At 42.5% G+C, this 13,380-nt stretch overlaps 1 protein-coding gene across 1 annotated transcript in view; it reads left to right on the top strand.

Annotated features, from left to right (window-relative positions):
* Nucleotides 1-12,111, top strand: part of SYNJ2 (synaptojanin 2) — a 66,012-nt gene extending 53,901 nt beyond the window's left edge. Inside the window, exons 22-27 of the mRNA XM_063124499.1 lie at nucleotides 817-996; nucleotides 3,907-4,041; nucleotides 5,676-5,788; nucleotides 6,384-6,492; nucleotides 8,029-8,231; nucleotides 9,982-12,111. Of these exons, the coding sequence (XP_062980569.1) occupies nucleotides 817-996; nucleotides 3,907-4,041; nucleotides 5,676-5,788; nucleotides 6,384-6,492; nucleotides 8,029-8,231; nucleotides 9,982-10,815 (1,574 nt within the window). The 3' untranslated portion in view covers nucleotides 10,816-12,111. The remainder of the gene's footprint in view (nucleotides 1-816; nucleotides 997-3,906; nucleotides 4,042-5,675; nucleotides 5,789-6,383; nucleotides 6,493-8,028; nucleotides 8,232-9,981) is intronic.
* The last annotated feature ends 1,269 nt before the right edge of the window (nucleotides 12,112-13,380 follow it).

The raw sequence follows: 13,380 nt of genomic DNA, 5'->3' as shown, positions 1-13,380 counted from the left end.
CTCCATCTGAACCCGAAGTTGGGACTTGCAACCCATGGTTTGTTCTTGGGTTCCAAGTCTGGGTTGCTTCTCCCTAACAATTCTAGGTTCAGATGTCATGTTTAACTCAGTGAAAGCAGTCTTTTGGGAGCTAGCATGCTCTCTCCTTCCCTCCCGCATCATTATAAACAAACCATGGTTAACAAACCATGGGTGCTCGTTGTCTGTGAACTGGGTTATAGTGTAATCCTATATACTTACCCACTCAGGCACAAACTGTGGGGGTGAGTATAGGATGACACTGAATGTCATGGGGTGTACACAGGTAACTGCGTATAGGATTGCAGCCTTACTTGCTATTCTTCAGACTGACCTTAAATTCTTTCAAATATGTTCAGATCAAAAGTACTTCACCTGCATTGTACTTCTTATAGGGGGATTTGTTGCCAAAGGCAGCCATGTCCCAAAGAAGATGTTGACACAAGAATTGGGGTTTCTCTATTGTTGCTTTTTCTAGCTGAAGCTCTTCCTGTTGCATTAGAAAGTGTTTTGGAAGGAACTTGTTGAGCAGCTTGCTGGGGCTGCATTCAGGAGAGGGTGTGCAGAAGCACTGATGCATGTGCAAAAACTTCTCATGCTGCTCTTTGGGTCCTAATCTGAGTAGCTAGCTAAATTCTTTAGCCAAGCTCTCTATGGAACAATGCCTCCTTACATCTCTTCTAAACATTCCCCTTTCTTTTTCGCAGAAATTATAATAATAAGGAAATGAACAGAGAACATATGCCCCATCTCCCCTTTATCCATCAATATTTCCTTTATTTTTATCTTCTGATTTAGGTGATATCCTAGATGATGAAGATGACTATTTGGATGACATGTTGCCTCAGTTACCTCTTGCAACAGAAATGCCATTAGCAATGGAAGATTTGCTAGATGGTCCTGAATATTTGATAAGGGCACCCATGGTACATGCAAACAAATCTCACCTTGCTGGAAGAAAGCTGCATCTACATAAAGGTAACCTTGGTAACTTCTTTATAAGGATGGTGGACCAGGTAATTAGAAGGCCCATTCCAAACAGGCTTTTGAGACATATCTTTCTATATGAAGGGCATATTGGTTGTGGGGGAGGTCCAACTTTCATGTGCATGGAAATGTCTGTCTGTCATTAATTTATCATTGGCTTATTTTATATTAATAAGTAAAGCATGCTTTGTCTGGATGAAAATTCATTTGTGTAACCATAGTTTCAGTTGAGTGCTTGTTCAAAGCCAACCAGCAAACAAACTTGAATGGGCTTTAGATCCTGGACCCACGCATAAGGGGTGAGAGGGTACTCGGAATTCCACACCTTTTCTGCAATGGCCCTCCCCTTAGTCTCCCAGCACACAGGAGGCTTTAGTACCTGTGGAGATGGGTGGGGCAGACAAACACTCTCAGGGCTCAGCCACAAACACCACGCCTTTTCTGCAACAGCCGTCCCCTGTTGCCTCAGTTACCTCTTGTAACAGAAGTGCTACTAGCAATGGAAGATTTGCTAGATGGTCCTGAATATTTGATGGACCATCAAATATTGGAGGTCCAACTTTCATGTGCATAGAAATATGTGTCTGTTTCTGCAGCTGAAACTCTCCCCATGGCCTGAGTTCGATCCCAGCAGAAGCTGGTTTCAGGCAGCCGGCTCGGGTCGACTCAGCCTTCCATCCTCCCAAGGTCAGTAAATGAGTACCCAGTTAAGCTGGGGGAAAGGGAATCACGGCCGGGGAAGGCAACGGCAAACCACCCCGCTATAAGGCCTGCCAAGAAAACGTCAGCGAAAGCTGGCGTCCCTCCAAGAGTCAGTAATGACTCAGTGGTTGCAGGAGAGGTTCCTTTCCTTTTTCCCTATTTTATATTAATAAGTAAAGCAAGTTTTGTCTGGATGAAAATTCATTTGTGTAACCATAGGCCATGGCTAGACCAGGCCTATATCCACATGATGCACAGGGGACACCGGGAGCAGGGAGGGAGGAGACCTCCCTTGGCCCGAGATTTCACCCTACCCTTTAATCCCGCTTTATCCATGGTCTTGGGATGATCTCAAGACCCCTGAAAGTGTGGGTGAGCGTTGCGGGTTGTCACGGCTCCTCAAGTGTGGGGGGAGGGCAAGGTTTTTTAAAAAAAACTTACCTTGTGTTTGAGCGCTGCAGCACTCATTTCCCTTTAAAAACAAAAAACAAAATGGCGGCCGCAATGTTGCATGCCGTGTGTAGACCAGGGTGATGATCTTGTGATCAGAAAAATCACAAGATCGTCGCCCTACTACCCCCCTTGTCTAGCCATGGCCATAGTTTCAGTTGAGTGCTTGTTCAAAGTCAGCCAACAAACAAACTTGAATGGGCTTTAGATCTTGGACCCAAGCATAAGGGGTGAGATGGTACTCGGAATTCCTGGGGCGCAGGCCCAGGCTGCGAACCCATTACCATGTAGTGTTCCTCCCATAATTCCCAACCAGCATGGCCAATGGCTTGGTATGGAGCACTCATGTGCCCTCCAGTAAAAAGAAACTAGCGTTCTCCAATCTGGGGTCCTCTAGATGGGGAAGGCTAGATTAAGGGAATTTTTCCATTTTAAATTTGATTATTTGTCTTTCCGAATATTATTATTATTTATTACATTTATATACCACCCCATACCCAAAGCTCTCTGGGCAGTTTACAAAGATTAAAAGACTGAACATTAAAAACCAATATACAAAATTTAAAAACATAAAAACAGTTAACATTTAAAACAACTTTTAGCTTCCTCTTGGTGATTTATATTGGAATAGCCATTGGCTATAAGCAATAAAATGTGACTGACTAACTGAGGGACTGAACTGACCAGTGGGACACACCACAAAAATACTTGTGCATGGAAACAAATTTCGTTGCGATCAGGTATTGAAATCTGGAAGATATGGGGATTGGATGAACTCATAGAGAATGAGTCTATCAATGGCTATTAGCCCTGATAGCTTTATGTTACCTCCAGTATCAGAGGGAGTACAACAGTTGCTGGGGAACATGGAATGGAGGGTGCTGTTGCACTCATATCCTGCTTATGGGTTTCCTGTGGGTAGCTAGTCAGCCTCTGTGTGAACAGAATGCTGGACTAGATGGACCTGGGTCTGATTCAGCACAGCTCTTCTTAGGATCTTAATCTCTGCTGAACTCATTGTTTGGCGTCAGACTTCACATGACTGCTTGCCACCTGCCAAAGCAGCATTCCCCAGCCTGTCCTTCAGATGTCTTGGACTTCAACTCCCAGCAGCCCTGGCCAGCACAGCCAATGATTAGGAATGTTGGGAGCTATAGTCCAAAACTTCTGGAGGGCACCAGGTTGAGAAAGGCTGGGCAGGAGTCACTAAGAGTGTCCATCTCTGCCTCCATCATAGTGCCCCAGTTTGCACTGTAGACTGGCTGGGATAGGCCAGGAGCATTTATGCGCCATTGCATGTAAGCTTTGTGGGAGCTGGATATGCATTTAATAAGCACCAAATCCATTTCCGAAAGAAAGCTCTGTGTCATTGTGCCTTCAGAGTGAGCCATATGGCCCTAAACTCCATATTACAGCAAGCTTGTGAATTTCACAGTGCAAAGGGAAACAAGCCACTTGATTTGCTGACTGGACTTCCCCTGTAACTAGATGTTCCTCCATTAGGAATGACAGGGACCAAGGGCTCAGGCGGTTGATTCAGCTTAATACGTTGCTGCTTGACAGAAGGGAGTGGCTGAAAGGGGGTCACTAAATGCTTGGGAAATTTTCTTATGAGGCAAGGAAGTGTCTGTGACTTGTTTATTCATTTCTTAGCTTCTCTTCTTTCATGGGATCTAATTTCAGTATCTGAGCTTTCTCTTCATATGGTTCTGTTTTCCATTTATAAATTATTTCTGACATGTTCCCTAGATGACACTGACCTGGCTGAATTAAAACAAGAGCTTGAAGGAAGTGGGGAGTTCTGCCACCGTTCCCCAAGCAGGTCTCTTTCTGTCCCTGGTAAACCTCGGCAGCCTCACCCACCCCAGCGACCTCCTCCTCCAGGTGGGAGTTTTTATTTTTTGCTCAAAAGCCTTTCTGACACCTAAGATTTCAGCAGGCACGATCCACTTTCTTCACAGTCATAAGGTGTAGAAACTTGCTGTGAAAAATGAAAGTTCTGATTCTTGGAAAGCCTAATTCCATATCCTATACTATGTTCTTCATTTTTTCTGCATTCCAGTGGAATCACAATATACACACAGTGCTAGAAATATATTCTGCTGAAGCCAATGAGACGTATCCCCAATAGCATTTACATAGGATTGGGATGCTAAAATCTTTGAAGTTTTACTCTGATGTCAACAACAACAAGCCCTCACATGCCATGTGGAATGTATTTCTAAGTAAAGATGCATGGGATTGGGGTATAAACTATCTTTGATATTTGGCTCACCTTTTAGATTTAACAACTGATTCTTTTTTTAATCCTAGAACTGATAAAGATGGTTAACTCTAAGTGGAAAGATACTGCCCAGTGACATTTAGTGAATTATGCATATATGGAAAGAGATCGGAGAACCTTTGGAGTAACAATTTCCAGAGGCGTAGTCATGTTAGTCTACTGCAGAAAAAAACAAAGAGTGTTGTGACATCTTCAAGTCTAACAATTTTTTCAGTCTGTAACAAATTTGTTAGCCTTTAAGGTGCTGCAGGACTCTTCATTGTTGTGTTTTGTTTTTTGAGAATTATTTTTATTTGCTCCAAGGGTAGGTAACCTGTTGCCCTCCAGATGTTGTCAGACTGTAACTCCCATCAGCCCCAATCAACATGGCCAGTGGTCATATATGATGGGAATTGTAGTCAAACAACATCTGTAGGGCCACAGATTCACCACCTCTGATAATCCATTTTTTAATCCAACTAGGGGTTACTAAAGCTAAATCATAAAGGATTTCCCCTCATTTTCCTATATGACAGGTATTACATGTGTAACTGGTGAGATACTTATATTTCTCACTTTTTCATATGCCCTGTGTTGTTGTTGTTGTTGTTATTTTTAAAGATGCTAATTTAATATCCCAATGGTTTTTTAAAAAAATTACACCAGTATTTAGCAGCTAGCCAGAAAAGAACACAGCCCAAAAGTCACCAACAGTGCCATCACTTCATGGATCTGTTTGAACTGGTTGGAAGCCGTGCCTGCATGCTAAGGAGCCGGATTGCTGAACAAAAGCCTAGCTTACCATTTCCCCTGTGAGAGACTCCGGAGCGCACATGTGTGCTTCCGCTCTAACCTCCCTTCCACAGGTTCTGCTTAGCTGAGGGAAGCTGTTGCAGAGCGATCGGGTGATTTGGCAGCAGTGGCAGCAGCAGTGGCAGCTGTGTGGGTTGATTTCTGATCTCCATCCATCCATAGCTCTTTCACCCTACATCAGAACCCCGAGCAGACTCAGTCCACCCTATTTGCCATCAGCAGCCAACAGAACAAAGAGAGTGTTTTATATTTTAGCTCTGCTCCTGCTGGGGTCCACCAAGCTCTGCCCCCTGTCCTGTTACTTTCTCCGGCCCCCATCCAGCTCTCAGGATTTTTGAAATCAAAAGTTGGCAAATGGACTGTAGCATTTTCACTGTTACCTTTTACTTACACACTCTGTGCACAAAAGGCTGGGAAAGTATTCATGTTGCCTTTCCTGCAGCTGGAGTATCGGTAAAAAAATCCACGTCGGATGGCTCCATCTGTTCCACAGGCCACTCTCTGTCCTCCATTCTGCAGACTGCAAAACTTCTTCCAGGGGCACCACAGCAAGCAGTGAGTATTCCAAGCATTAAAAGAAGAAAGAATGGTGCAACAGACTTTAAATTGACACAGTGTAGTATTTAGCTAGGAACCTCCTTTGAGTTCACCATCATCTAGAGGGGAAAAGCCCTCTTAACGCTTAGTTTCCTAAATGACAGAAGCAAGGTGGTTGTATGAACTTTCCTGGGCACAGAGTTCCAGAGGCTTGGTGCCACCACTGTGAAGGCCCTCAACAATGGCATCTTTGGGCATGGTGGTGGGAAAAGGGGGAAGAGGGAAGAAGAAATGTATGAGAGAAGGTATTCCTTCCCATGCCAGGAATTAATTTGAATTAATTCATGACCATTAGAAAAGAACTAGTCACTCTAGTGATGCAGTGGAGGCTGGTGACTACAATGTAAGTTGGGTGATGAATCAGCTCCAGAACCTGTCAGAACTCTAAAAGAGCTATCCACGGTATGGAGCACTTTGGGTAGGTCCTTTAGAATCCTGACTGAAACCCATAGCAGATTCACTGCCAACTGACATCAGAGTGGTGTGTGTGTGTATGACTTTCTCCTGGGCTCACTCTCTCCTTTGTTTGCGTTTCTTTTTAAATTCATGTAAGCCAAAATCACGGACTGGGATTAGTAAACCGTATAATGTCAAGCAGATCAAAACCACCACCCCTGAGGAAGCAGAGGAAGCCATACGGTGCTTGATGCAAGCAAAAGGAGGTAAAGCAAACTCAGTTTTGTGCTGAAAGCATTGATGATATCTGTTCTTACATTTTATATTATCCTTTCATAACCAGGGCATACGTAAGAAGCATCTCTTTTGGGAGCCCTCATCAAATTTGATCACTGCTGTGCTCATTTCCTGTATAATGGAACATGGGACGCACACCTTCAGTTTGCATAACAACAACACCAATCTTTTTTGTTTTGAGCTGAATTTATTTCTCCGTTTTCAAATAGACCTCATTAAGTCAACACATATGTTTTTAAATTCCTTGCAAGCTCTTTCATTTAACCACAGACACATAAGTTAGAAAATAGAAATAGTAATGCGCTAGGTGAGAATGGCTCCTATAATTGAAATGGTTACTGTTCGGCCTTAATTTGCTATTATTGCAAAAGTGTCCCCTTACCACAGCAATTCTTAAACTGCGGTTTACAGGCTGTTGATACTATGCATGATTTTTCAAGTGATCTGTTAAACCTCAAATTATTTCTTTTGCATTCCTGTGTGTTTGTACCAAGCATGTGGAGAGAAGAGGGAAATGTGGCTGGATTTGTGCATTTTCCCTGCTATTGAAGCATTTGTGCACCAGTAGAAGCACAACTATTCAGAGCCAATTCATGCAGTACAGCTCCCAGAAGGGAGACCACTTTGAAGTGTGAGGGTTGCTCCCAATGGCAACTGTAACATGTAAGAGTTGCTTCCCATGTAGGTCACCCACATTGCATGGAATGTGTCCATGCCACCAACAGGTACTTATGGTCCCATTTGCCCATCATAGCAAGCCATGAATCCTTGCTTATTAAAATATAATGTGCTTGAGCAGTGTGCTAGCACATCCACCTGTTCGCTTCCCCCTTCATGCAAACAGGTAAACAAACCAGGTAACTGCAATTTAACATAGCTTCCCATGACATCCAACCCTGAGACTATAGTTAATTGTTCCCAACCAAGCCAGGATCTGAAAGACAACTTCAAGCCTCGGTTTTAAGCGGACTACAAATCCTGGCTTGTTTGGAAGAATATAACCATAGTTCCAGGTTTCGATGTGATGTGAAGCTACACTTAACGGTGGCTACCTGGTTTGTTTACCTGTTCACATGAAGGGAAGAGCAGGCTGGAGCAAACGGGCTGTGTGCTCGCGGACTTCCAGCTGGGTCAGCCTTATCTATGACACTGGCCGCTGGCCGCTCTCCAGGGTTTCAAACTGGAGCCTTTCCCAGGGCAACCTGATGACAGGGATTGAACCTGGGACCTTTTGCAAGCAAAGCACCTTTATGGCCCTTTCCCCCAGCTTCTCTTAACTTAAATAATGAAATATAGCGAGTCTTTAAATTAGGGTTGCTTTTGTTCAGACACGTTTCCACAAAAATGACCAATGCTTACTAGTAGGGAGTTTAGTAAAATTCTTGTCTTTGGTCAGGTTAGTCACGGTGGAAAAACATGTTGTTGAGAATAAAACAGTTTGGGAAATGGTGATTTGAATTCATCCGGCGTACAGAATGAAGGCACTGCTATTGTTTGTGTTTCAGTAACACCAGAGGAAGCCTTGGCACCCATTCCAGTAAGATCTCAAACTGTCATGAAGCCTGAGACATTCCCCAGTGTTCCCAAACCAGCCCCTCTTCACAACCTGCAGCCAGCCCCAGTGCTCATACCTCAGCGTCCTCCACCAAAAGTTCCAGCTACTAAGAAACCGGTACCCTTGCAAAGGATGGAAGGGAAGCCGGGAAGTGTACGTATCTCTGTATATCCTGTTTACCAGCATAACAGAATCCCTTAATAATGGCTGCAGGCTGTTAACTTTCAGATGGCCTGTCTCGAGGTTGTATATGCAATCAATAGATATAAGGACAAAAATTGCAAATCAGTAACGTAACAATGGTCCTTGAGCTGTGTTAGTAGGTTTTTAGCCATCAAACGACATCCCCTGTAGAGCATTCCTTATTTCCTAATGATGATCCATAAGAAATGCTAGCATTACATCTGCGTGTGGCCTGTGTGTCGAAACAAGGGAACCACAGCCAGTGAAATGCCACTGAAACCACATCAGGCTCCCTCTACAATGTACACACCTGTTTCAGATTCACGTCTAAGCAAATGGTTTCAACCATGGGAGCAGGTGTGGCACATATAAGAAATGATTAAAACATATCAGTACCTGCTTTCAAAAGTTCTTCACTCAATGCCTTCCACTTTCCTTTTGGCAATATTCTGAGTTACTCAAAAAAAAAGTCTGTCAAGAAAACGCCAATTTTATGCACAACTTTTTGGTTTGCTGGACTATTTGAACAGTAGTTTGCAAAACCTGGGAAGTTTGTTGTTGTTTTAATAATAGATGCTAGAGAAGCTAGAGGGAAAATGTGGGTACTCAGGGGTAATCAGAGTAAACAATTGGGATGTGAAAAGCAGTGTTGTAGTGTATCTCCACTTCTGTAAGAGGAGAGCTCCTGTTCAGGGCTTCAGCCAGCCTGGACCAAGAGCCTCTTTGAAATGACTTATCCAGACAATGATGATATTGATTGCATTTATATCCTGGCTTCTTTCCTCTTGCAAGGAACACAAGGTGGCTTACATGGTCCTCCTCCTCTTCATTTTATCCTCTCAGCAACCCTGTGAGGTAGGCTAGTCTAAGAGTAAGTGACTGGCCCAAAGCACTTCCTGACCAAGTGGGGACTAGAACCCGGATCTCCAGGCTCTACGCCGCACTAGCTGTCATACCCTTTTATATCTACAACTCTCTTCCTCCATTTCTCTCAGGCAAGGAGAGTGGAGCAAAGGTGAACAGAGAAAGAGACAAATAGAGGGGGGGCAGAGAGGGGGGCAGTTATATCGATGCTCTTCTAGCCTCTCTTGCCTGCTGATTGCCCCCATTTCCCTTTTCTTCAACCCCCTAAGCAAGAAAGATTCACAGCAGGAATGAAGAGAGAAAAAATGGGGAAGCTTTGCTGTTATCATTCGCCCTTTGAACACTTTGTGCTAAACAGTTTCACAGCCAGCCATGCTTTCCTCTAGGATACTTCAATCTATTTTGCCCTCTCCCTCAGTTCTCTTTTCCCGCTGACTGCTGAGCATGCGCAGTGCGCATTGGACTGTTTTGGAAAGTGTTCCTCCCTGTGATTTGATTTTTAAAAGTTTTCCTGTATTTTAGCAAACCTCAGGATTCACCTGAGCACACAACATTTTGCACATTTTGAATAGATGTCCTAAGATCCTCTAAGTAAGAGGTAGAAATTTGCAAATTAAAAAAAGATAAAGTGGATTTTTAAATAAAGAATCCAAATTTGATAACTGCTTTCAAACAGAATTCTGCATGTTTAGAATCACAGGCGTCGAAGAGCCCATGCTACAACCTTATTTTAGAAGTCTTAAAACAACCTTAATTGTGGGGAGGATGGGAAAAGAGTGAGATTGTGTTTATCTTGACCATTTTCTTGCTCTTAGTGAGAGATTGGTTGGTTGAAATTTTGTGATCTTTTTCTTAGCTCTCGTCTCCAGAAGAGCAATTTGAACCATCTACGGGTCATTTCTCCTTTGCGCTGCCAGAATCTTACCTTGAAGCCAGAACCACTACTAGTCCTACGAGGGCTGCCCCTGTTCCTAAGCCACGAACAATGATCCCTGGCAAAATCCTCGAGAGGAGGAAGAGCAGCGAAAGGCAACCAGCCGCACTATGCCTTTTAGAGGAAGGTTCTCCTTTTCCTTCTCAGAATTCTGCCTATGCTCCAAGAGTTCCACCCAGGAGAAAGAAGTCTGCTCCCGCTGATTTCCATCTACAAGTACTCCAGAGCAGTGACAGACTATTTCTTAAGGGTTTAACATTCAATTCCAACAATAATAACAATCCATCAGAATATTGTTCTATAACACAGGGTTCTGATGCCCTCCTGCTTTCTCCTAGTGAATCCCCTTTTCTGGCAACTAGAGTCATGGCCAGCCCAGTAGACAACAGCTCTAAGCTCTTAAGGCCAACTGCTTCAGAGTTAATTGTTGGCCAACAGGTTTCTCCTACCTTGTACATCCGGCAGCTTTCAGACAATGAATGTGTTATGGGAAACACCAATCTGTTAGACCTGGGTGTAGATTTTGCTGCTTATCAGCCTGTGACCCAGCCACATCCAGTGACTCAGGAACAGCCAGTCAACCCAATGAACAATCCAAAAGATTTGAAATTCTCCAGTCCAAGAGATTTCAGTCATTGGGTTACATTTGGGGAAGATGGCAACAGTGGACGTGAATCTCCTAGTCCTAATGAACTGCTTGCATTCAAGCAAAATCAAAATGCCCGTGTAGACATGGGCTCCAATTTAAAATTATGAGATTATTTTCTTGCCTTTTCCTATAAAAAGCATAATAATGGTGTTTGCTTTGTTCTCAACACTCTAGTACAGGAAGGACGAAGTTCAGCAAGTTACTTATGGTACTTCACGCTCCTTTTTTCCTGTTGAATTCTGATTCAACTTGTATGGTAAATACAGTGGCAACTATTTCTTTTCTATATGTACACTAGAACTATTCCTGTTGCAGTTATTCCTTGTTTGCACTTTGCTAATTTTCTGTACCAGGGCTGGTTCCTCCATATTTCTTTTCAGTGAAAATGTTAACACAGAGAGAATTCTGTATTATGCATATGTCTCTATGGGCAGACCAAGGAAGTTGGTCTGAAACTACGACGGATGTCCTACTGAACTAATTGGAATTTATTTCTGGGTGAACGTGTTTAGGATCACACTGCACAGCCTAGTATTGTCTGCCTCTTCTCTTTTATGTTGTTAAACATCTGCACATTGTGGGAAGGAGTTTAAAACAAATGGGCTTAATCAAGCAAGCACTCTGTATTTCACTGAGAAAATTAGGTTGGCTCCTTCACACGTACTTTTCCCCTGGCAGGTTTCTTTCTCTGCCTTTCTACAGGTTTTATTATACAGTCACTAGATGGCACTGTGGTGTGGTAGAATTGAACAATTACATGAGATTCTCGTTCTGCCATTTCTAAATAATACCTGATTTTCCTCATTAGGAAAAAAACCCGCAATAATGGTTGCAAAGCACAGGAGCATGACAACATCATTTATAGGACCCACAAACTACCATGAGTAAGTAAGCAATCACAAACACACAATAAAAGCTTCATAGAGAAAAGTTTCCTGTTGCTGTTTTCTACTGCAGTCATTGTCCCAAGTCTTGTCTGGGTTTTTATGATCAAAACTATATTGCCTTAGGGCAAAGAGGAAGAGAACCAAATAAACAACATATATTGAAAATGTCACAGGGACACATAAGAAAGGCCTCTGTTCCAAAGACTCTCAAGCTTTCACCCTTTGGGGCTACACTCACTAGAGTGAAAGCAGCCCCAAGCTAACACAGCACATGAATAACAGTGAATGCATAAAAGGCAAAGCATTTTATTCAAAATACTTAACTAAAAAGGAAACATGCAAGGATTTACCTGTGGGATTTATACAATAATTTATGCAATCTGGTACATGTGCAAGATTGGTAATTTATTAGTAGGAAAACTTTTGATGAAGTGCAAAGGTAATGATTTAATTTTAATTGGTCTTAAATAGTAATGGTGGGAGGGGGAATATGTATTTTGGAGTATCTTTTTTGTATTGAAGATGTAAATACTATTATTAAATTTCTTTTTTAAGAAACAGGATTGGGCTGAGTTCTTCTTAGACTCTCAAAAGCCAGAGAGTTAAATGTTTAAATGTGATGACTCTTGGTTCTAAGGAGCAGAATCAGATATGTAGTAGTTGTACAAATTTGCTGCTGTGGTCCCCATGACTCTAGGCAGAATATAATCTTATGAAAATTCCTACAGAGTCCTCATTGTATATTGTGCTCATTTAAGAATGCAAGGAATACTTGCTAGATTAGACCTAAGGCCCATTCAGTACAGCTTTCTCTTTCCAACAGCGGCCAGTCGGTTGGTTCTGGGAAGCCCATAAAAAAGGCATAAACACTTTGATATATATTAACAAACATTATAGGATTAAAAATGTAGGCACCCCACCTCTCCAGATAACTGGCACTGTCCAAACTGATAGTACCAGCCAAGTGATGGGCAACTAAGCAGCCCTGCAGTGGTATAATTATGGACCGGGTTATTGTATAGTAATGCTACTGCATACTTTCCACCTACCCTTTTCATTCTTGCCACCTAGCAACAGGCAAAGTCTGAAGAGGCTATATTATATCTTCACCACAAATGAAAGGTAGTTAGGTGGAAATGTCATTTTGCTTACCGCCTGCTGGATTTAAGCAGAACTCTAACACACACACTCCTGCTCTAATAAAGAAATCAAAAGTGTCACTGGATATTTATGGCTGCATCTCAACATAAAATACAATGCCTTTTTTTTAAGAGCATGGTTTATTGTTAGTGGCAATCTTCTCTGCAACAAAGATAATTTAACAGCTTTGTGGAAGCTCATTTGCATGATAATAAAAGCATTAGAAGGCAAGCCAATTTAAGTGGATTTATAAATTGCAAATGAAAGTTATTTTTATTACTCCACTTGAAGATGTATCTGGCCTTCAGCACTATCTATAACTTGTTCACTGGTGAGCTACCTCGTTAAAACTTAGATCTTTCCAGTAGCATCCTCTGTGCAATCGATTGCAGCTGATGCCACTCAGTCTGAACAAATCAAAGCAACAAGTTGTCTATCTAGTCCAAGTGTCGTACAATAAAAAATTAGTTGACCCAAGTGGCTTGTCTGCATTTAAAATGTTTTCCTGATGGGTAATCAGAACTCCATGTTCCAATCTGAATGCTGTTTTAGGATGTAAATCTAGAAATACAGAAAATGCACATTCTATTTCTGCCTCTGTCTCTCTTTTTATGGTGGGGGAGAGGAACACTGAATTTCAGTTTC

Source organism: Elgaria multicarinata, chromosome 4 (genome assembly GCF_023053635.1).
Source record: "Elgaria multicarinata webbii isolate HBS135686 ecotype San Diego chromosome 4, rElgMul1.1.pri, whole genome shotgun sequence".
Taxonomy (NCBI): Eukaryota; Metazoa; Chordata; class Lepidosauria; order Squamata; family Anguidae; genus Elgaria; species Elgaria multicarinata.
Note: the sequence above shows the minus strand (reverse complement) of the source record. Positions and strands in the feature narration are given on the sequence as shown.